The 23,427-nt window shown below is 43.5% G+C and overlaps 1 protein-coding gene across 10 annotated transcripts in view; it reads right to left on the bottom strand.

The window, feature by feature from the left end:
- Positions 1-23,427, bottom strand: part of CACNA1E (calcium voltage-gated channel subunit alpha1 E) — a 735,423-nt gene that overhangs the window by 261,643 nt on the left and 450,353 nt on the right. For all 10 annotated transcript variants that reach the window (XR_003858904.1, XR_003858905.1, XM_029617785.1 and 7 more), the window contains exons 12-14: positions 19,864-19,953; positions 7,599-7,808; positions 4,503-4,615 (exon numbers count right to left, since the gene is read on the bottom strand). Coding sequence is in view for 8 of the 10 variants with exons in the window: in XM_029617785.1 (XP_029473645.1) it covers positions 4,503-4,615; positions 7,599-7,808; positions 19,864-19,953 (413 nt within the window). In the remaining 2 variants the exon portion in view is untranslated. The remainder of the gene's footprint in view (positions 1-4,502; positions 4,616-7,598; positions 7,809-19,863; positions 19,954-23,427) is intronic.

Here is a 23,427-nt window from a genome sequence, read left to right as displayed (position 1 = left end):
GGGAGCTACTGGAGTTGCAAGTGTACGTGCCAAGGCATCCATGCGGGCGACTAGCCGGTCTAGGACTCCAGTGACTTGATCAAGAACCCCCTGCTGTTGTTGTAGCCGGGACGCTAAACCAGGAATAGCCTGAAGTGCGGTCAGATCAACTGGTTCCATGGCTTCGGCCAACTGTTACGGGTAAGTGTGGAACCAGAACAAGAGACCGCTTACCTTGTCTCGAGAAGACTCAGAGGTTGTCAACGGTCTGGGTCTGGACAGGCAGCAAGCAACGAAATCCCAAAAGGCAGACCAGGTCAAGGCAGGCAGCAAGCAAAAATAATCCACAAGGCGGTCCAGGTCAGGGCAGGCAGCAGGCAAGAATAATCCACTAAGCAGTCCAGTCAGGGCAGGCAGCAGGCAAGAATAATCCACTAAGCAGTCCGGGTCAAGGCAGGCAGCAGATAACAGGAATCACAGCAAGCAGCAAGCAGCAACCAGAACTACTTGTGGCCGAAGCAGCGAAGAGAAGAAAAGAGTCATTTTAAATACCCCTAGTTTCCCACGCAGGACCAGAGCTCCATCGGCGTCTGATGTCATTAGGGGGCATGGCCTCGCCCCGATTCGCGCGGGGCCGCACCAAGGAGGAAGTCACTGCGGAGGAGGAACGCCAGCGCCCGGGAGCTCTCTTGGCGGTAACAGTTTTTATGTTAGTACTGTATTTTAAATGTTTGTATATTTTTAATTGTATTTTTCATGTTTTAAATATTGTAATTCGTTTAGCATATGCTGTTATAGGTGAAAAAGAAATTTAAAACAAGTTGGCTTTAAAAAAGGTTTGGATAAGTTCTTGGAGGAGAAGTCCATTAACTGCTATTAATCAAGTTGACTTAGGGAATAGCCACTGCTATTACTGGCATCAGTAGCATGGGATCTTCTTAGTGTTTGGGTACTTGTCAGGTTCTTGTAGCCTGGATTGGCCACTGTTGGAAATAGGATGCTGGGCTTGATGGACCCTTGGTCTGACCCAGCATGGCAAATTTCTTATGTTCTTTCAGCACAGCTTCCGATAGACCTTCCACAGGAAGCTCAGGGTCGGGTACCATTTTGTCCTCTGGGCCCACCATGTGGTCCAAGCCTCTGCGTGATCTATTTGCCATTAGTGACGTATTCAACCGTTGGGAACAGGTGAAGCCAGATAAGCAGCAGCAGCAGCAGCAAATGCTTGAAAATGAGGTAGTGGCTAAGGTAAAAAACTGCAGAAAGTTATATAAAAATGGTTGATCCGGAAGGAGCAGGATAGAGGAGCGTCCGCTCAGCCCAGCATCATAGCCGTGCCCCCCAGAGCGTGCATGCTCTATTCTTTCTCTATTATATTCTTTAGCAGGCTGTGGTTCTGCTCTGCCATGAGAATTTTTTCTCTCTTCCATCTGCTTTATTACCAACAATTTTCTCTCTCTCTTTCTCAATCTTTCTCATCTCCTCTCCAAGCCTCTCTTTAGGGCCTCAGGTCCAGCCTCTCTGCCACTGGCAATATTTCTGCTTTTGTTTTAGCTTCACCTTGAAGCAGCTCTTTTTTTTTTGGCTACCAGGTCTAATCTGGCTAGTGGGGGAGGGGGAACCCAGTATCTATTTCAGATCTTGATCTGGCCCAGCCCAGGTTTGGTTGTTTGTGCATCCTTGCCTTGGGGTCATGCCTCTTCAATGTTCACCATAGGTTCATTCCCCTGGCTTCTACACTCTTCTCCTGCAACCAATTCTGACTGTTCTTGCAACGCTGGATTTACTTCTGCTATGTACTCCACTGGTGCTTTCACTGGCTCCTTTGGCTCTCTGCCAAGTTACTCTGTAGCACTTTCCTCCCTCAGTCCTGCCAGGGCCGTGGTTGGGCCCTCACTTGTAGCTATGTCAGTGGCATTGTGGAGGATCCGGCTCAGTAGTGCTGGGTCTGCTATAACTCGTGTCCTCCTTCTGCACATTCTGATCTTCACATTCCTCTGTTTCCAGAGGTTCCAAGCCCTCCTGTGGTTTCATTATTTCCTCCTGCCTTTCCACTTTCTCAGTGGTATCCAGTTGCTTCTGGTGATTGCTTTGCAGCAGCACTCTAGCTCTACATCAGTAGTAGGAACTTATGTTGCCTTTCTCTCAGGATCTGGCTCAGCTTATGCCTCTGCTGCTGAAAGTCTTGCTGCTGGGCCCTGAAGACCTGTAACAGTTGCTGCTGCTGCTGCTGCCGCAGTCCTTCCAGGAGAGTTTGAAGTAAAGCTTCCATACTAGCTCACCTGTGCTTTGTTGTAAATTGGGCTGGTTGCTCTCTACGGACCATGCCCTGCTCAGCTCTCTTTTTTTTTTTTCTCTTTGGGGGAAAAAGAACAAAACCCTTGCTAGAAACCCAAACTTTCTACTTCCTTCTCTTTTTTTTTTTCTCTTGGAAAAAAGAACCAACCAGCTGCTTATCCAGTTCTGACTCACTCCCCCCCCCCTCTCAGCTGGAGCTATTCTCCCGGGCCTGTTATTCTTAACTCTCATGGATGGTTTTTTTTTTCAGTCGGGCCCTTTCGGTAAATTTTCTCTCATTACATGCTCCTATGTTCTACACACAGTCCATCATCATGGGCCTTCTGCTCTGTGCAGTAATAAACAGGTTTCTAAAATTTCTCTTCTTACTTCTTTTCCTTTAGTGTGAATCCCTGGTCTTTGCTGCTGTCTATCCCATAACCTCTCAGCATAACTTCCTGCTCTGTAACAAGCTTAGAGCAAAATCAGATTTCTTAGAAACAAATTCTCTCTTTCCTTTATTTTCTGGTATGAGTTTCTACTTTTGCAGATATGGGTCTCTGGCTGAGCCTTGCTTAGTGCAGAAATCCCCTAACTGATACCATATGTGAGATAGCACAAGGGGTTTGTCACTCCCAGAGGACAGACTGAACTCTGACTCTGCTTTATTTCCCATAAGCACATTAAGCAACTTCAACGGCTTACCTTCAGCCAGATTCACAGTCAGCATTTACCTTTGGTATTCAAATCTCAGCATTTACTTTCAGCATTCACATCTTAGCATTTACTTCAATTTTCATATCCCTACAGAAGCTGCCTTCTCCTGGACACCCAGGGCCTGTCCATTCCCACCTGGGCCCAAAATCTTATTCCTGCTCTCCAGGGACTTTACGGTGAACCAGGATAGATGCCTAGTCCAGCACTGGTTAAGGAGGGTTTTCAGGAACAAGCCTTCACAGAGCTCTATAAAATATTTATTTTACCAACTGGAAATTATAATTCAAACAATTTCCACATTCCTTAAATACTTACACACAGAATTACATGCTTATATAATTAAAAAATACATCTGAATTAATTAGAACCAATCAGATCCATCCAGAACACCTTCATATTCTGAATCCTTATTAATAATGTTAAGAACCTATAGGGTGCTATCATCTCTAATTTAGAAGCTGAAAGTTTGAATCTCATATAAGGGAGATAATGTTAGGATTGTGCATGGGAAAATCTTTCATTTTGTTTTTCATTTCATTTACCACTTTAACTTTTTTCAGTTTTGTTCCTGTGTTTTGGTAGGCCAAAATGGTTTTAGCATGCTAGCGCCATTTAGTATATGGTACAATAAAGAAATGAAAGGACACTTTGTTGTTTTTTTCGTAATATTTGGGAAGGGAAAACAACAAATGAAAAAAGAAATGTCGCTATTTCTCTATCTTTCCAAAACAGCATTTCCCTAGTCAATGTGGGAGACCTACTACAATGTGCAACAGGAAGTGTGAATCTGGACATTACTGTTAACCTCTTGACCTTCAGAGGTTTCAAGCTGTGTGACCCTTGTTTTGAACAAGTGTGTTGGAAGAAAACAAGTCAAATTGTTATAGAGGATCTATTAAAACACAATGTGACTGTAAAAACAAATAAAAGAATTATTTCTGGCAGTAAGGCTTCTGTTTGTGATAACCAAGGAGGCTCATGAACTAAAAGAATTTGCAGATGGGGTTTTGCATGCAAAACTGCAGGGAAACCCTCAGAATTTCAGGGTTTCCTTGCAGTTTTGCACACAAAGTCCCATTTGTTAATTCTTTTCTTGTAGATTTCCCTTTTAACAATAGTAAAATTCTGTGGATAATCTCCTATTATGTACAATTTTATTTGAATTCAAAATTAATGAGAGAAACAAGATCATGCAAAGTAGCTTGTTAATTATGAATTCAGCCTAAATTGATGCTTGAAAAAAGGCTTCATGGGCCAGTTTTCACAAAAAAAGATAATTATACCTCAATGAGGTATAATTATCTTTCTGGCCGGCTTGCTAAAGAGTTCATCTGCATCCATAGCAAGTTTTCACGGGAATGGGCTTCTAACCCATGAGGAAATCCCACAGATTAATATATCAACTTCATAGATATATTAACTAATGTATGCTTTGACTTTGTCTTGCCTTCACCATAAGATTACAGTTGTGATGAAGCCCTTTGGGGAACAGAAAACCAGTGTTAGTCAAGCTCAGGATTTCTACATACCCCACAATCAAAGCAGTTGAAGGAAGAGTGAAAGTAAAGGCGGGGTCCCATGCCATACACTTTTAATGACATCTCCAAGAGGAAGAGCCCTAGAAACAGGAACTCTGCATAGTCTGAAAGAGGGAAAAGACATATGTATTATATTTGCACGTTAAGGGCCTGATTTTCAAAAGCATTTGCATGCTTAAAACTGGATTTTACATGTGCAAATACACTTTACCCGTGTAAGTGGGCTTTTGAAAATTGCTACAATATATGCCATTAAAACATCCATAGGATTTACCAGCATTAAGTGCACTTAGCACAGGCATATGACTTTTGAAAATTGCTGCAATAGTAACAAGGTCTAGGGACAGAGGACTGGGGAGAGGGTGAGGGCAAAAGAAATGAGGATTGAGGGAGGAAGGATTCATGATGGGGAAGGGAAAGAGGACAGGAGATAAGGATGAGAGAGGACCCTGCTTTTATTTGGGGGAGGGGGGGAGAAATCCAGGAAGATAATGTAGTAGGAAGGAGATGAGGAATGGAAGAGAGAGCACAGAAAAAAGAGAACAGAAAGGAGGAGGAATGGGGAAAGGAAATCAGGCAGAAAGAGGAAGAACAAGATGAAGAGACAAGGAGGCAGGGAAGAAAGGAGAAAAGCAGAAGAGAACAGAAAGAAGGAAGGAAGAAAAGGTATTAAATTAGTCACAGTGAAAGGAAGACATAAAAGAGGGAGAAGGAAAACAGAAAAAAAGGGACAACACTAAAGAAAGTGAGAAAACAAACAAACAAAAAGAGCAGAGGCAAGGACAGAGAATGAGAAAAAAGAAAGACGCTAGCCAGAAAATCACCCAGAGACACCAAAGGTTGGAAACTTTATTGCTTGATAGAGAATGTTAATAACTCAGAATAAATATCCTGGGACCCAGTTCAAAGACTGTGACTTGGATGTGTCCCTCACATAGGGGCCGATACAGTACAGTGCACTCCGACGGCGCGCACTGTTAACCCTCTATTGGACGCACGTTTTGGATGCGTGTTTTCGACGCGCTAGCATTACTCCTTATTCAGTAAGGGGCCGAAAATGTGCGTCCAACCCCCCCCCCCCAAACCTAATAGCGCCCGCAACATGCAAATGCATGTTGATGGCCCTATTAGGTATTCCCGCGCGATTCAGAAAACAAAATGTGCAGCCAAGCTGCACATTCTGCTTTCAGAAATCAGTGCCTACCCAAAAGAAGGCGCTAATTTCTTCGGGCACCGGGAAAGTGCCCAGAAAAGCAGTAAAAACTGCTTTTCTGTGCACCCTCCGACTTAATATCATGGCGATATTAAGTCGGAGGTCTCGAAAGTTACCAAAAGTAAAAAGAAAAAAAAATTTGAAGTTGGCCCGCAGGTCGAAAACCGGACGCTCAATTTTGCCGGCGTCTGGTTTCCGAACCCGTGGCTGTCAGCAAGCTCGAGAACCGACGCCGGCAAAATTGAGCGTCGGCTGTCAAACCCGCTGACAGCCACCGCTCCGGTCCAAAAGGAGGCGCTAGGGACGCGCTAGTGTCCCTAGCGCCTCCTTTTGCCTGTTTTTACCGCCGGGCCTAATTTGCATAGTGAATCGCGTGCACAGGAGAGTGGCCTGTGCGCGCGCCGGGAGAGCGGGTGTTCGCCCGCTCTCCCGCGGACTTTACTGTATCGGCCCGATAGATAGTAACTTTCAAAGTGGTGCGTGGGCATTTATATGCACATGTTATAAAATAGCCTGACTGCATGCACACGTGCGCTCAGTTTCAAGTGGACGGGCAGCTGTGCACACAAATGCCACTTTTACCACGTAACTGGGGGGATTTTAAAAGGGATGTGCGCTGAAGTCTTCTCAGTTCGTTCCCAGTTTTCCCAGTTATGGAATAGATCTTCCAAACCCCTCTAGTTTAATAGCCTTCCTTCCCCTCTGTTAGCCTCAACCCTTAAAACCCCGCTGATCTGCTCAGATTATTTGTTTTATTACTTACGTCATCCATAGCAGACGGAAAGTTATGCAGTGTAAGTATTTAATCGCAAATTTCATGTTAAAATCCTGGAATGCCCATGCCCTGCCTATGCCCTGACCAGACCACGCCCACACCTTTTTGGAAAATTTTTATTTGTGTACGCAGTGATGTGTACGCACATATCCCAGTGGCGTTTTAAATCTGCTCGCGCATGCTGGCCCGACATATTCGCAGATTTCCTAATTGATGCACGTGTTGGTCTTTTAAAATTCACCTTATAGAATTTACATTTTTGCACAGTGGGATTTTTTTTGGCAAATTTGCATTTTTCTGGCTTATAATTAATTATTCATAAGAACATAAGAACTTGCCATGCTGGGTCAGACCAAGGGTCCACCAAGCCCAGCATCCTGTTTCCAACAGAGGCCAAAACCAGGCCATAAGAACCTGGCAATTACCCAAACACTAAGAAGATCCCATGCTACTGATGCAAGACATATCCCCCCCGAGCCCTATGCTGGATTCAAAATAATTTGTGGTAAAACAAAAAATTTAAAGAATGTGCTTTTAGGTCTCTTTTCAGAGTAGATTACTAAATGTTTTCATGGGGGACAGTCCCAGACAATAACCCACATCCTCGTCCCGAATGAATGACTCACTCGCTACTGGTACTACAGATAGCAAGTATCCCAGGTTCACCCACCAGTAATCTGGTAGCCTTATTCTAAAGCCATGGCAGCGGTACACAGTGTTCAGACACTCAAGAGTTAAAGCCTATGGAAAGCTCCATTAGAATCCATGAGGGTGGGGCAGCAAAACAGGTAGCACTGGCCCTGCCCACAATGCACACTAACTCACCTGCACCAAGCTACACATACAGGGGTTAACATATGCGCAAATGTACAGACATACTTTTTAAAATGAAAAATATGCGCATAAATCTAAACTCTGCCCCAACTCCTCCCCCAGGACACTTCTTTTTTTTTTGTACATATAAAAGTATTGCTCGGTATAACTCAGGTTACATGTATGCAATTGTAAAACAAGCCTTTCACGTGCATAAACCTGTATTTTATGTGCATATGGCTTTGAAAAGTCACCCAACAGGTACAGTTAAACATAGGAAACTTACAGAGAATGTTGGAAAGCCATTTGACTTGATCATGGTGAACAATAGCCACGCAGGCAGTGTTAAGGGCCACCACACTCAAAACAATCCAATAAAAAACTTGGGACTTGACCATATGGCGAACGGAGATGCGCAAGAGTCGTTCCTTGTGGCGGAAATAAGAGGCACCATCTACTCTTGTGCTCCTGATGCTAGCACGAGCAAGTGGGGTTCCTAGTAAAGGGAAGAGAGATTAAAGGAGAAAAAAAGCAGCTCAGCTACAATTCTGTACTAGCATGGCCTTGACATTTATTTATTTATTTAGTACTTTTATATACCGACATTCATATTACAGATCATATCATATCGGTTTACAAGGAACAGGGGGATTTAACATTAACCATAACATTAATCAAAAACTCACTGTGTGTGTTACAAATGCAGTGCTCCGATTTCATGATCCACCATTCGTATTTGCTCAGTTCACTGCAAAAGTTTGGATCCCTGTGGCTGCTCAGTGAAAACGAACTGCTCAGCCGAGTTTGGTTCTCCTTGATCATGACGTCACCCAGTAATGACCCAACCCATTGAGCGATAATGGCAAGAGCACGGAATGCAAGCCGCTTTCACTGAGCAGCAGCGGAGACAGAAATAAAATCATTCTCCATGGCAGAGAGGCTAAGGATATCTGTACTCTACTACTCAATACACGGTAATGCGACTGGTCCTGCCCTCATTAATAAAGAACCGCTACAGTAAAAGCTTGCTATCATAGTTATATCTATGCATGCAACCGGCTGGAAATGCACTGGCTGTGAAGGACTGCGCATAGCTTTACTTAGGCAGAGGAGAGCAATTTTACCCAGGTAAATGACTTAGAAAACTCTCCTCTTAATAAAACATGAAAAGCAAATGGGGGTCACAATAATCCAGTCAGGGGACAGCTCTTCAAAATGACACGTTTTCATACTAGGGGTGTGTGTAGGGGAGGGAGCTGCTTTTGTTTTCATTTCATTGATAGGATTTTTTTTTGTTCCATTTTGGGTTTATCTTTAACTTTTTTTTTTGTTTTGCTTCATGTTTTGTTTTTTTGGGGGTTTTTTTTTTTTTTAAGTAACCCCTGGGCGGGACGAATCCTTTAGCTGGCACCCAGGGGCAATTAGGAAAAGAGAGGATGGAGCCTTTTCTGCATACAACTCCTTCGAAATCTTTCCATTTCTCTCTCTCCACTGACAGCGTTCCCATTCCGAGTTCCAGGATTTTATGTGGAGGATGAACAATATTAACTCTTATTCCCGATTCTTACAATACAAGCCCTTCTCCATCCTCTGTACACAGCACGATCGATCAGCCCAGTCTTTTTAGCCACAGAACACACTGAGAAGCAGGCTGCTTTCCAACCTCTTTTCCTGATGGTTGATTTGATGACCGATGCATATTTACAGCTTCATTTCTTCTTCAAATAAAGTAAATAAATAATAATACAACAGATAACGTAGCAAGCTTGGGATCTTGCTTCTAGAGCAAAGTCTTTTAATTGCTTTGGAAGGGCCCTTATTAACACTTGAATTCCTTTCCAACATGCAGGCTGATTTCAAGGGAGATCCCATTAGCTCCTCACTTCATTAAGTTACAAAACATAAAAAGACAGGAAGCAGAGAGCTCCTGCTTCAACAAAATTCAAATTAAAATCCTCCAGGATAGATGGTGTTTGGGGATGACAAACACCATCTGCATTTCCCACATGGGGGGAATATAGCCCAAACCTCTCTTCACCAATTCCTGCCTAAACTTCCCCAGCTGGATTGGAACACTGGCCAAAGAAACAAGCAACCAAAAATAAAAAGAAATCCCTCCCTAATCATAGCAAAAGAAATGATCTCCAGGATCTCACCTGCTGGTGCTGTATTTCAAAAGGACACCTGCTAACCTGCATACATGTCCCCTACTCTACTCAAAGAGCAGGGGACAACATTTGGAAGAAGATATCTGAAGGTGAGGCTGCTGCAAATTAAGATCAGAATGTAGCTTTAAAAGGAGGGCGACAAATTCATACTGTTATATAGGATAGGGATGTGCATTGTCTAACAAAATGAAAAATAAAACCTCAGAGGATAACTTTCAGAGAACTCTGTGCAGCCTCATATATGGCCGCATGGAGATCTGCTACAGTATTTTATAATCTGTGTGGATCAGGTACGTGCAGATTATAAAATACCCTTAATGTTCGCGTGTATGTTTCCCTATGCACAAATATCTGCAATGCATTTAATTTCATTTACTATTTAGATACCGCACATACCATACTCATATAGACGATCAAGGCGGTTCACAATAATAAAATTACATCATTTAAAACACATAAAACACAATTTAAATTTCAAACCTTCCCTTTAAACAGTTCATTTATAAAACCACCACCCACAAATATAACTGCATTCCTTATAATCCACCTACTACTCCCCACTTCCTGAACTCTCCCACTTTTCTTCCTGAGAGTGCTGAAAGTACATAATTTTCCTACCTAGTTTAAAAACATACGTGCGTATATTTTATGCACAAAAACCATTGTGACTTACTCCTATAAAAACCTGTTTTATGCCTGGAAGTCAGTATATTTTAAAACCTTATCGGCTTGCGGAACCCTCCACCAGTTCACCCAGTCCTTCTTCAGGTCATCGAGACCCTCCCTCCGCTCTCCCCAGTTCATCCAGACCTCCCACCCAACAGACGAGGCAGATATCAATTGCGCATGATATTTAGCAGGTGTAAAATGGTGTGAATATGTTGCCAAATGCAAACATGCAAATCTCTTATAAAATAGCAACCTGCTCACCTGCCTCTTGGCCCCACTCTGGAACACCCCAGACCATCTCTTTTTTTTGGAGCATAAGTGTGTGTGAGAGACCGACAATACGAGTATACTTTTTGTGTTTATAAAATAGTATGTATGCGAGTACAAGCTATTTAAGCACATATATGCTAATTTAACATGTGTAAATGTTCTGAAAATTCACCCTTCATTTTCAAACAAAACAAAACAAAAAAAGCTACCAAATCCTTGGATTTATTTTTTTTGTTTCCTTTTCTTTAGAAATGAAAAAAAAAACCGCTGCCAACATTTTAAACCTGAACTCCTCATCTGTGTCCCCTACTGCCCTAGAGACCTCTTACCTGAGAGCTGGCTGGTGCCATTCAGTGGTATAGCCAGAACTGAATTTTTGGGGCACCCAAGATTAACATGGGTAGGCAGTAGGCGTATAGGTTTGAGTCCTACTAATTGTACCTCTTATCAATAAATAATGCCTTAGTATGCAGCTGACAATGGATTTCTTTGCAGTCTGCAACAGCCATCATGCATCATGAGTTTTGCTTTAAAATATTTTGGTTCAAGCAGTTACCAACATTTAAAATAGCTTTTTGATCTCTATTAATTTATTTTATATGTAATGCAATTTATAAATACACAAAATCATATAAAAAGTAAACAAAGGACACTTCACAGAAATATCAAATCCAATCACATAATAAACATATCAATGTATTATTTTATGAATCCTCTTTCCAAAAATGCAGAATACATCATAACTACAATAAAACAGCAATAATCATCGTAAGAACTTAAGATTTTCAGTGGGTGCAGAGCAGAACTAGGATTGTTCATACTATAATCCAACATGAAAAAAAATATAAATTCTGATTCTCTGGTGTCACCTCATTAACAGCAAAACAAATTCCCTCCACTGCCAAGCAATTTGTGAAATAATACAAACCCCTACAAAAATATCATTAAAAAACCCCATCTAGAACCTTGCCATCCCATACCATAGCAGCAGTAACTCTCAGGACTCAAACAGCAGCAACCTAACCTTATCTATGAAAAGGCAGCAAAGCAAACATTACACCAGGTCCTAGAACACTAAAATACCACCCACTGGGCTAACAAGCTAGACTGCTACAATTCTCTACAGAGAAACTTCACGCTAGCCAAAATACTGCACCTCTGTCACACATAAGCAAAACAGACAGAATAAGAAACTATAAAATATCTAATTACCTAAGACAGAATAAGAAACTATTAATTTGAAACAAACACACAGATAAGATTGAAATGGAAAATCCAAGAAACCAGATTCAGTGAACAGTGGAATACTGAGAAAAAAGTAAAATATAAATATATAAGAAATGCACATTCCCAAAGATAGCATATTTCAATCACTGAAAGTCAAAATAATGTTTTTTCCTTTGTTGTCTGATCTTATTTTTCTAATCAGCTGGTCACAGTCTCTTTTTCCCCTTGTCTGTCTTTTCCTAATTCCTTTTTCAAGGTGTCTTTTATTCTGTTTCTTCTCCTGCCTTTTTTTACTTCCTCCCTCATACAGGCTCCCACTCCCACACACTCTCTCTTACCCAGGCTCCCACTCTCACATGCAGGCTCTCTCATACGCAGGTTCCCACTCCCCCACACTCACAGGCTCTCACTCTTACATGTTCTCTCTCACATGCAGGCTCCCATTCTAACAAAAAGAAAAACAAATAAAAATAAATAAGATGCCATTTTTTTTCCATGCATGCTCTAATATAGGATTATTCAATGCCAAGATTTAGCAGGTAACTTTCAAAAGGATTTACACGCTTATGTAATCCTTTTTTAGAAGATGGGCTGTATCCTAAGGGTCTATATATCTTGGGGCTAATTCACTTTCCCCAGTCTTCTTGTCCCAAGAGGTAAATTGTTTTCTACTGGGGAAAGGGCCCAGGCGGTTTAGTGAGATCCCTCCTGTTGTGTGCTATTGTGCTGGCTATCAGAAGTAGTGGTGCATGGAATAGACAGGACACAGATTGGGTGTTCAATTTAAACTTTACTGTGATTCTCCATAAATAAATACATATCCTACCAAAAAGATAATTCCTTTCTTTACATCTGTACTCCCACTTCTCTATTTACAAGGGGGATTCTTCTTCCTTTCCTCTGTGTAAGTGTCCTCAGAACAGGGCCCTGGGCTTGGGCTATAGCTTGTCCCTCAGGGAATGAGTTGGTAAGGTATCCCAGGTGGGCAGGGAATTTCCTATGTGTGAGGAGGATCCCCTTAGTCTCAAAAATCATACCTGAGGTTCTCACGAGTCCAGTTCATCTCCAGCCTATGTCCTGTGTCCCAAAGTGTGGCGATCCAGATAGAGGTCTCCAAAAGATCTTGCCTCTGCTCCTCAGACTCCTCCTGATGTGACCTCTCATTCGGATAGATCTGCTGCTGGGATAGGCGGCTAATAGAGCCCAGTTTCACCTGTGAGGAGGGAATGGCACTAAACCCCCTCACAAACCAAAAATGGCAAAACACTTTCAAAGTCCAGATCTTCCTCTGAGGTGATGAGGCAGGAAGAGGAGCTCACAGGTCTTCTTACATCGGAGCATGTCCCTCACCAGACTGGACCAGGATCTCACCAACTCCAAAAAATGCCAAAACTGTAACTAAAATCTCTTTTCCCAAACTGGAGGCAGACTCTGATAGGCAAGGGGTGCACTGCAAGAATTTCCTCAATTCTAGCCAGCTCCCAAACTGGCTCCTAACTCTCCAGAAGCCAAGCCAAAATGACCCCACTCTCTAGACCAGTGGTTCTCAACCTTTTTTCTGTTGGGACACACTTGGTAGATGATGCTCACATGAGTGACACACTGAACACATGCCCATCATGGGGATACATTTTAACATATACTCTGCATCCACAGGAATCCCACGACCCCCAATAATATAGATGCATTGCAGAACTAGGATATTTCCCTGAACAACTCACATACAAAAAAGATATTTTGATACTGTTATTTCAGCATCAGAAAAAAAAAACTCTCTCTACTACCAGGCACATTGGAAAATACAAAATCTGAAAAATATGCTCAGCACATGTACAGCAAACCTCTCATACCAAAACAGCACTAACTCCGAGGACTCAAACAGCAACAGCCCTACCAATGAAAAGGCAGCAGTGCACCAACAATACATGTCCTATTGAGAAAACCCAACAAATAAGACTGATACAAATGCCTACATGCTAATAAAATACCTCACTTCAGTCACACACACAGAACAGGCCTTCACCAAATACAGCATAAAAGATCACAAATTTCAAATGTGGAGACAAAATCTGGAATGGAAATCTCAAAATGCCATTCTCCATGCAGTACAAAACTGGAGAAATAGAAACAGAAATATATTTTCTCCTACACTAAGCAAAGTACAAATATAGAAGAAATGTACATTCCAAAAACTGACATGTTATGGCTTTTGCATCCTGTCACTCTCCCACCATGTTCCCATCATCCCTCATTTCTCCCAATTATTCCATTTCAATCATGCCCTCACACATCCCTGTTCAGCATTCCCGACCCCCAAATCCTCTTCCTTTTGCTCCCTCTCTCCTCTGCTCAAATCTCCCTTCCCCCTTCCTCTCCTCCTTGTCCAACCACCCTGTTTCCCACCCCTTCCTGTTCAACAGCCCCCACATTCCCTCTCTCTTCCACCTCCCTGCCCAGCATCTCCAACCTTCTTTGCCCCACTCCAAATAGGGGAAAGAGAGCATCAGCCGCATCACTTCCAGGCCCAGTGGGGAAGATAAAGTTAGTGTTCCATCGGACCCAGAAGAGCAGGAGTTGGCAATGTCTTGCTTTGATCTGGGTGATTGACGAAACAACCTCCCACTGAGCCAGAAAGAGAAGGGAGCCTCCCATCAGGCCTGATAAGAAGCCAACCAACTCCCATCTGGGCTGATGAGGAGAGATCGGCCTCCTTCTGACCCTGCGATACACCTCCCAGGACCTTGTGACACACTAGTATGTCCCAATACACCTACTGAGAACCACTGCTCTAGACCACTAGCCCCCATGCCCCCCTCCCCTCCCATGTGCATTAAGGGGTAGATTTTTAAAGATACGTGTGGCGCACATTATAAAATCCCATCTACCCCTGTTTTTTTTATTTTACCTGTTGCTCCTCCAAAGGAGTAGTAGCAAGTTGTGCGCACCGGCACCCTGCCGGCACGCACTTCCCTGGCACAGCAGCAAATGAGCGCTGTACCAGCGCCTGAAGCCCCGCCCCTCCCCGTTTCCTGGTCCGCCCCTCCCTGTCCCCCAGACTTCCCCTTTTCTTTGGCCCAACTCTTGTGTGTGTAACGAAGGTTACGCGCACGGTCGTGCCGCGTGCATTTTAGAAGGGGCCCGGCCGCGTGCATAACCCCCGTATTTTACGTGCATGGGCGATTTAAAATTCACCCGTAAGGATCTACTATTTGCAGCCAGCCACAAGGGGAAGTGTTGTAGAGGAATAGTATCTCCCACTAAGGGCCTCATTTTCCAAAGCTATCGCAGGCTTGCGCTCTTAGCGCAAGCCTGCGATAGCTAGCGAAAGTAGCGCAGGTCTGCGCTACTGAAATCGGGGTGGAGTCGGCCCCGGAAGAGGAGGAGTCGGGGGCGTCACCGGGGTCGACTTCGCGAGGACAGCGCGCCAAGCGAAAAGGTAAGGCCCTTTTCGCTCTCTATTTCGCGCCCAATAACTACACCTTCTATGGTGTAGTTATTGGGCGCGATGCCGGTAGCGATCGCACCGCGGCGGTGCGATCGCTGCCGGACCGCCCCCCCCGCTTCGGCCCCCGCCCCCCCCCGTTAGCGTGATTTTCTAAAGTATCGCAGGCCTGCGATACTTTAGAAAATGAGGCCCTAAGCTGGAAACCCAGAACAGGGATATAGGACCATCTAGTGGAGACCAGGAGGTCTCTACACTTAAAACTGGGTATTATACATGTAAATGTACTTTACCTGTGCAAGTGGGCTTTTGAAAATTGCTACAATATATGTCATTGAATTGTCCAAAGGCTTTACCCACATTAAATTGCTACGATAGTATGTTACTTCCTTAGGCCTGGATTTTCTAAGGTCGCAGACCTTAGAGAATTCGGCGGTAATGGGGGGCGAGGTGGGAGGCAGGCCTGCAAAAGCCGGCAGCAATCGTACCTCCGCGGTGTGATCGCTGCCGGCTTTCGCACCCAGTAGCACCATCGTAAAAGGTGGTGCTATTGGGCATGCTACTGGCAGCGAAAAGGGTTCTTACCTTTCGCCGTCAGCGAAGTCGTCACGGAGTCCACCCCGACGCTGCCCCGATTCCTCCCCTTCTGGTGTGGACTCCGCCCCGATCTATGTATTGCACGCGAAAAGGGACTTTTCACGTGCAATCCCTTTAGAAAATGACCCCCTTAGTTGTTAACAACTGACCTGATGGGCTATCAGCTTCCTTCCAGCTATAAAATCTTAAACTAAGAGGCTGAATACTCAGTGACCCAGTGAGCAGGAAAGTTACCCAGGTTTAGCAGAACATACCAGGGTAACTATTCTGTCAAATCTACCCGATGAACAATGCCCAGGTAACTGTAGGGCAGCCATTTTCCAAACAGGCTTGCTCAGCTATCTCTGCCTGGGTAGTGCTGAATACTGGAGCTCACCAGCCAAAATTTAGCCGCAAACGCAGAACGCTCCCATAACCACCTCTCTTTATCCAGTTATTTTTGTCCAATTAAAAATTTATTCAGGGAGCAGGGGAGAGTAATTTTCGTTTCTTGTTTTTTGCCTGGTAACTTAAAAAATTACTCTGACAAATCCTTTTAATATGCACCTCTAAGATTCTGCTCTTTCGTTCATCTGAATTACTTCCTGTAAACTCTTATCTTTCTTTTTTTAATTTATATTTTATTGGTATTTATACATTATATTGGATAAAAACCAGGAAAAAAAAAGAGTTTTCTTACATTCTTAAGCAAGAAAAATCAAAATAAGACACAATCAAAAGAAAACCTCTCACTAGTCCACATATACATGGGACACATTCAAGGAGAAAAGAAAAATAAAGGGAATTAACAGTATTTCAATTAATGACCAGCTGCATTCCCAGATATCTCAAATTCAATAACCCCTAAACTATGTATCTGAATCTTCCAATACTATTTATGATTTATCCAAAATAAAGGTTACTAAGTGTGCAGGATCAACAAAGACATATTTATTACCTTGATAGGTAATCAGGCATTTACATAGAAAGGAAAAAAAAAACAACCTAAGGAAAGAACCCGTGAGTTAAGCTGCAAAAAAGCCCTTCTTCACATCTGTGTTTCTCTTGAGACATTGGGAAAAACCTGCACTTTATCACCACAAAAAAACTCAATCTTTATACTTAAAGTATTGTCTTAACATTATATCTCTATCTACATCTAATGCAAATGTTAGAACTAAGGTAGCTCACGTAGATATCTTGTCCTGAGAATCTTGCAGATAATCTGTTAAATTGGAGCTATCAAATGGAGTTAGTATATCCATACTGCTTTCCACCTTTTCTATCAGGAACATAAAAGCATCTTGACAGGGCAGTACTCTTCTCCTGTGTAATTTGTAGTACATCTAAAGTATATTTCTTAAATACCTCAGCAGGGGATATAAAATGTGTCTTAGATACATTTATAATGTGAAGGTTCTTAGCTCTCGTGTTATTTTCCAAAGATTCAATCTTATTGTGCAAGAATAAACAATCCTTCATATTTGCAGCTAGAGAAGATTGTACTTTTAAGAGGGAATTATTGAAAGCATTAAACTGTTTCTCAAAATTATCAAACTTGCAATTCAACTCTGATGATTTAGAGACAGTATTTACAGTAAAGAAACATAATTGATCAACAGTTTGACAATGTTGATTTTATCTGGGTCACAACATCTCAAATATCCTTAAGCATAATTCTATCAGCCTTTTATGTTGATCCTGTTCACTTTATTCATGTTACGATCATTGACCTATGGGTTGTCCCACATACCACCACTCCTAACTTTTCCACTCTCAGCCACTCTGCAACACAGAAGGACGCTGCCAAACATGTCGCCAGCAGCCCCTGCCCCAGGCCGTCCAGTTGCTTCTCACTGTGGCTGGATGCTGTCAACAACTTCAGGAATGGTGCGCTGCTTTAGGTGCACATGTCCTTCCTCAGAATTTAAAGGGGCCACGGCAGGAAATCCTCTGCAGCCCCCACTGATGATGTCTGCCAAAGGCCTCTCCTGACATGATTCCAGTGCCTCGCAACCACGCAGGCTTCTTTGTTTGGTGGTGTGAGTTGCCTGCATCTCGTCTCCAGTTCCAGCTTGGATCTTCAGTTCCTCCTCCGGCTCTGCATCTCCATGTCACCTTTCCCATGGATGGATACCCAGTAATCAGCTTCTGCCTGACTCTGGACTCTCCTTGAACACTACCTGCTACGGACCCTTGCCCATCTTTAGATACAACAGTTCCCAGTCTGCTCCGATCCTGCTATGTCAAAGAATCCCCGTCATCCGCAGAGGCCCCCTTCTGCCAGCCCCGGAACCTGAAGGCTCAACCTGAGGGGAATGAGGGCTGGTAAAGGCGAAGCTCTAGTTGGATCTCTGCCTCGTCCAAGTCTGCCTGAAGAGACTCCTCCCTGCAGGTTGCATCAACCCTATCTCAGTCCAAGGTTCTACACCAACAACAATTCCCAACCAGAGCAGACGGAAGATTTAGAGCCAATGGCATAGAAACTAGAGATGTGAATCGTGTGATCGATCGTCTTAACGATCGATTTCGGCTGGGAGGGGGAGGGAATCGGATCGTCGCAGTTTGGGTTTTTTAAATATCGTGTAAATCGAAAACCGGCATACTAAAACATCCCTAAAACCCACCCTGACCCTTTAAAATAAATCCCCCACCCTCCCGAACCCCCCCAAAATGCCTTAAATTACCTGGGGTCCAGTGGGGGGGTCCCGGTGTGATCTTCCACTCTTGGGCACACTAAAACAACCCTAAAACCCACCCGACCCTTTAAAATAAATCCCCCACCCTCCCGAACCCCCCCCAAATCCTTAAATTACCTGGGGTCCAGAGGAAAGGTCCCGGTGTGATCTCTTACTCTCGGACCTCCGGTGCGTTGTAGAAATGGCGCCGGGGCTACGTTTGACCTGTCATATGACAGGGCAAAGGTAGCGCCAGCGCCATTTTGTTTTTTTGTCCCCCGACGTCAGGAGCGTAGGAGATCGCTCCTGGACCCCCGCTGGACCCCCAGGGACTTTTGGCCAGCTTGGGGGGGCCTCCTGACCCCCACAAGACTTGCCAAAAGTCCAGCGGGGGTCCGGGAACTACTTCCTGCACGCGAATCGTTTTTCCGTACAAAATGGCTATGCTGCTGAATATCCGCGGTCAAGGCGCTACTTAGCCAGATAAGTTAAATCAGGCTAAGTTAAATCAGTTCTATGGCTGCTCTAATTTATCCGATTACCTTAACCAGATAAGAACAAATATCGCTTCTTATCCAGTTAAGTAATGCCGCCCAGATCTGCCCACCGCCCGCCCACAAATTAGCCAGATAAATGACTTATAAGTCTTACTTATCTGACTGTCCAGCGTTAAATGCACTTTCAGTATCAGGCCCACAGTGTCTAACCTGGCCACTGATAATCTGGGCACATGAATCCTTTTTAATGCACTTAGGCTGCTTTGACACTGCCAGTGCCAGAGGGCTTTGTGAACTGCCAGAGCTGCTTCTTCTGTTAACAGAAACCAGAACCTACTCCTGGTCTGCAATGAAACAAAATATTTACATTTTTGGACTGAGGAAGCTGCCTTCTCAGTCCTAGAAGACTGGTGTAGCACAGTAACATATTAAATGATGGTAGAAAAAGACCAAATTGGCCCAGCCTGTCCAGTTGCGATTCTTCCTTTCGGTATATAGATACCGTATATAAATTCCCACAATCACCCCAATATCAGCTCCCCATCTACAATGTCTTTTACAGGGAACTTTCAACCCTCTTTTTTTTTTTTACTGCTGACCTCGATATCAGTCCCAATCATGCCCAGAAACTATTCAAGTGCTGGCCTCCACCACCTCCACTGGGAGGCCATATCAGGCTTCGTGATCTTTCACTGTGATTTTTGCAAGACCAACACTAAATCCAACATTCAAATCCCCTTTTTAATAATTTATTATGCTGAGGTGCCTAGAGAGATGCTACATTAAAGTTTAAAAAAAAAAAACCAAGTTGCACACTCAGAATAGTCTTCTATTGTTCACACTATTGAACACCTCGTAATTGGATATGGGTTTTTTTGTGTCTAATATTGTTTTAAAACCAAGGTACTTTTCTATATATTCAATCTTATACATGCAACTCCTTCTCTTTAAAAAAAAATGTTGGGTCTTCCTGTAGTAAAACTAGAGAAAGATCAAAACCTCTTTACAAAACATGCATACTCACCCACAGATGATATGTCTACACAGTGGTCATCGCTAGAGTCACGATTCATGGCTTCTGGTCTGTTCCTTTTAATTGTCGCTCTTCTGAGCACTGGAAACACATAAGAAACTGTAGAGTAAGACGCTGCACTTCTATGAACCATCAAATTCCCTGCTGTGAACAAGGTAGACTGTCCTTTAATGCCTAGATGGCTGGAATGCCAGGCTTCCTCTGATCAGCAGAGAATGTAACACAGTTCCTACATCTGAATCTTGTCTAATCAAGGAAGACTGTGGTATGGCTCCTAGCATTCCCTTTCAGTGCGTTACAAAAACTTGAAAAGCGCTATTAATTTTGATGTGTCTGTCTGTTCATCACAGGAGCTGCCCAGACCATGGGGGCTAAACAGCAGTGAAACATGCTTTAGTAGACCTCTAGCTTCATTGCTCATTCTAGTCCATATATTTGTGGTTATCAATGCAGCAGAAGTCACATTTTATATGCCAACATAATTATAGCATTTTCAAATAATAATGAATTGTCTATACGATCAAAAGTTGGCACAACTTTAGTGGCATTCCTTCCAGGGCTACTCATGTTTAAAAGCAGATCTGCACATCAAAGCCTTAATCTACCTTAACTATCACAAATAATCCAACATTTATTTATTTCAGACACAGTATAAGTCTAGAACATGTGTCAGAATGTGTCTGGTCACCAAAATTATATCTTTTCTCATGAAAAACATTAACTAACAAAGACTCTCTAGTATACTAAGAGGAAGCCTTTTTATTTTTTTATTTAGATAGTTTATTGTGTTTCCGGGCTGAGCTGCTGAAAATGAAAATACAACAGTTCCAAGAGAGTTATGAAATAAGTCATTGTCTTGTTTTCTTCATCTCTATCTGTATGCAGAACTGTTATTATGAAGTACCAGATAGCACATGGAAAGGGTGAAGTTTCCCACTAGTTCATCAGAATACATGAGTCCCCATTACCGCTGCAGTGGTATCGTAACATCGGCTACAAAGAGACATCCTCTGTCTGAACTGGTGGCAGTGCTTGCCCATACGGCAAGCCTGCACACCGGACAGATCATCTGGAATCCAAGAGCTTATAAATCAAAAATGAAAATGAAAAATAAATACATTTAAATGAATACAGCAAGTCAGAAGAGCTAACAAATTCTACTATTTTTCTGCGCAGAATGATTTCCATATTTTTAAGGTCTCATGCTGAATGCCAGAATGTGCTATCAGTGTCATCCCTACAGTTAACACATTAGCAATGTTTATTAATTCTGAATCTATAAGCATCATATGGAAAGTAAATGCTTTCTGATGGGCTTTTAGTCTTTCTCCCAGGCACACTGAAAGAAAAGACTTTTTAAAATAAACTCCTTTCCAAATCTACAGAAAATAGTTTTTTCTTCTTTTTAACAATTAACGCATTTCTTAGCCTTCCACAGAAAATTTTTCACTAATAACTTCTGATCATTTGTGGGTTGCATTTACTTCAGAGTATGATTGTAGATAAACTGGTTGTAGGTATCAGATGATTTTTAGACTCTCTCTCTAGAAAAGAAGGAATGCCCTTTCACTTGATGATTGATTTATAATTGGGCACGCAGTGCAACAAAACCTTTGCAGTAAATATTTCTGGGCTAGGGAGGGGAACAGGGAGAGGATTAGTACCCTAAGAATATGTAAGACAACATAAAGTTAGGATTAGCATGATCACTGTGAAAAAAAAAGGTTTCATGCAAATTCCAAAATGACTACAGATGCGCTTATGTGCAGAGAGCATTTCTCCATGTAAATAAGGTCCTGTGGCTGGTTTAGAAATAGACTGAATATCCCTATAGGTACACAATTCAAATCTAAAAGTATTAATCTAAGAAAGTAGATGTGTTACGCTTGCTGGTGTGGCAGGTTGCCGTGACTGGCTTTACTCCTCGGCACCCCTGGATATCTTCTCCTAGGGTGCGCGTATGCCTGGCTCCATACTAAATAGGCCCCGCGGCGGGAAGACTTGTCTCCCGATGATATCATGGAGTGGAGGTATTTAAACCTCTACTGCGCTCTCACAGATGCCTTCGCAAAGGGTCCCTTGCCGTGCCTGCAGTCCATAGTGTAACCTGTCCTGCTCGTCCAGTCCTCCAGCCTTGCCTTGTTCTGCCTCGCCCTCTCCTGCTCTTGCTTGGTCTCTGTTGTCTTGTCTTATCCGTCTTGTCTTGTCCTGTCCCTCACTGCCTTGTTTTCCCTCGTCTTGTTCATTCTGTCCTGTCTTGTTCTGCTGTGTCTTTTCTGTCTTGGCCTGGACTTGACCCTAGCCTTAAACACTGACGACATCCTGCCTACTGCCAGCCCTGACTCTTACTCTATCTCTGAACTCTGTCTTAGGACACCCTCAGAGCCACCTAAGTCCTGCCAGCTGCTGAACCCAAGGCATCAACCTGTGGGGCAGGCGGTTGGTACAGGTGAAGCTCCAGCTAGACCCACTTCATTCTCCGGCAGTGTAGGCCTCGTGGGGTCACCCACAAGGCAGTTATCAATTATGCTGCAGTGTTGAAAGCTCATGCTCACGCCACTGCTTACAAGATGGTAAATCTGCGCTTTCCCTGAAAGGTTCATTCTCGACCTCTTATGGCAGCAAGTTAAGGATGTGCAAGTTGTGCATTATGTCCCATGAACTTCTCCTAAAGTTTTTATTGAGACCTATGATTACAATTAGAAAGCAGCAGACCACTCAGTCCATCTGAGCCTCCAAACTCTTATGTCCACTAAAGGGTTCTGTAAAATGGATCTCCCTCATCCACCCCATCAAACTACAAATGAACAATTGACTTTGGTCTAATATTTATGAGGTTGGCTGCCGTAGCTGCTGCAGTGTGTACTCAGGGATTTACATAGTTTGAAACCACTGGAAAACATTCTTACTTTTATTTCACTACCTCTGCTCTCCACCCACTATCCATTGTTCTTTTTTGGTATGCACAACCCCAGATGTGTCATGCACAACTGTGAACAGGAAGGAGGGAGTCTGTATGGAGTCATTGCTGTCACCTCGGCTTTTGTCTCTGCCTCTTTCTGCCATATTGGGGCCTGGCCTGAAAAAAACGGCTGCCTCCGAGTCCCACTGTCATCAGATCCACTGGCCCAGTCTGAGTGAAACAGCTACCTCCCACTGTCATTGTGTACAGGGCGCAGTCTGAAGAATGTCTGCTTCCCATGAAGTGGCCTGTCTGAAGGAGAGGGTGTGGCCTTCTTCTGCCACTGCGCTTACATTGGGCTGGAAGAGATCTGACATCAGGGAGGGGGAAATGAAGATGATCATGTTTCTAGGCAGGGAAGTGGGGAGGGAGAGGGAGGGACTGACAGGTAGTGGAGGGGGGAAGAGAAGAAAGAGTGAGAGAGGGAGATGCTGGGAAAATGATCAGGGGGATGATGGGCAGAGGCCAAGGTGAGGGGCCTAGGAGAGGGAGGCTCAGGAGGATGGAGGGAAGGGGTGAGGGGGATGGTGAGCAAAAGAATGGGATCAGGGGTTGGAGAGAAGGGAGCTTGGGGGGATGAGGCTAATTGGTAA

This window comes from Rhinatrema bivittatum, chromosome 10, assembly GCF_901001135.1.
Source record: "Rhinatrema bivittatum chromosome 10, aRhiBiv1.1, whole genome shotgun sequence".
In the NCBI taxonomy this organism is placed as follows: Eukaryota; Metazoa; Chordata; class Amphibia; order Gymnophiona; family Rhinatrematidae; genus Rhinatrema; species Rhinatrema bivittatum.
The sequence above is the reverse complement of the archived record's forward strand: the minus strand, read 5'-3'. Positions and strand labels throughout refer to the sequence as shown.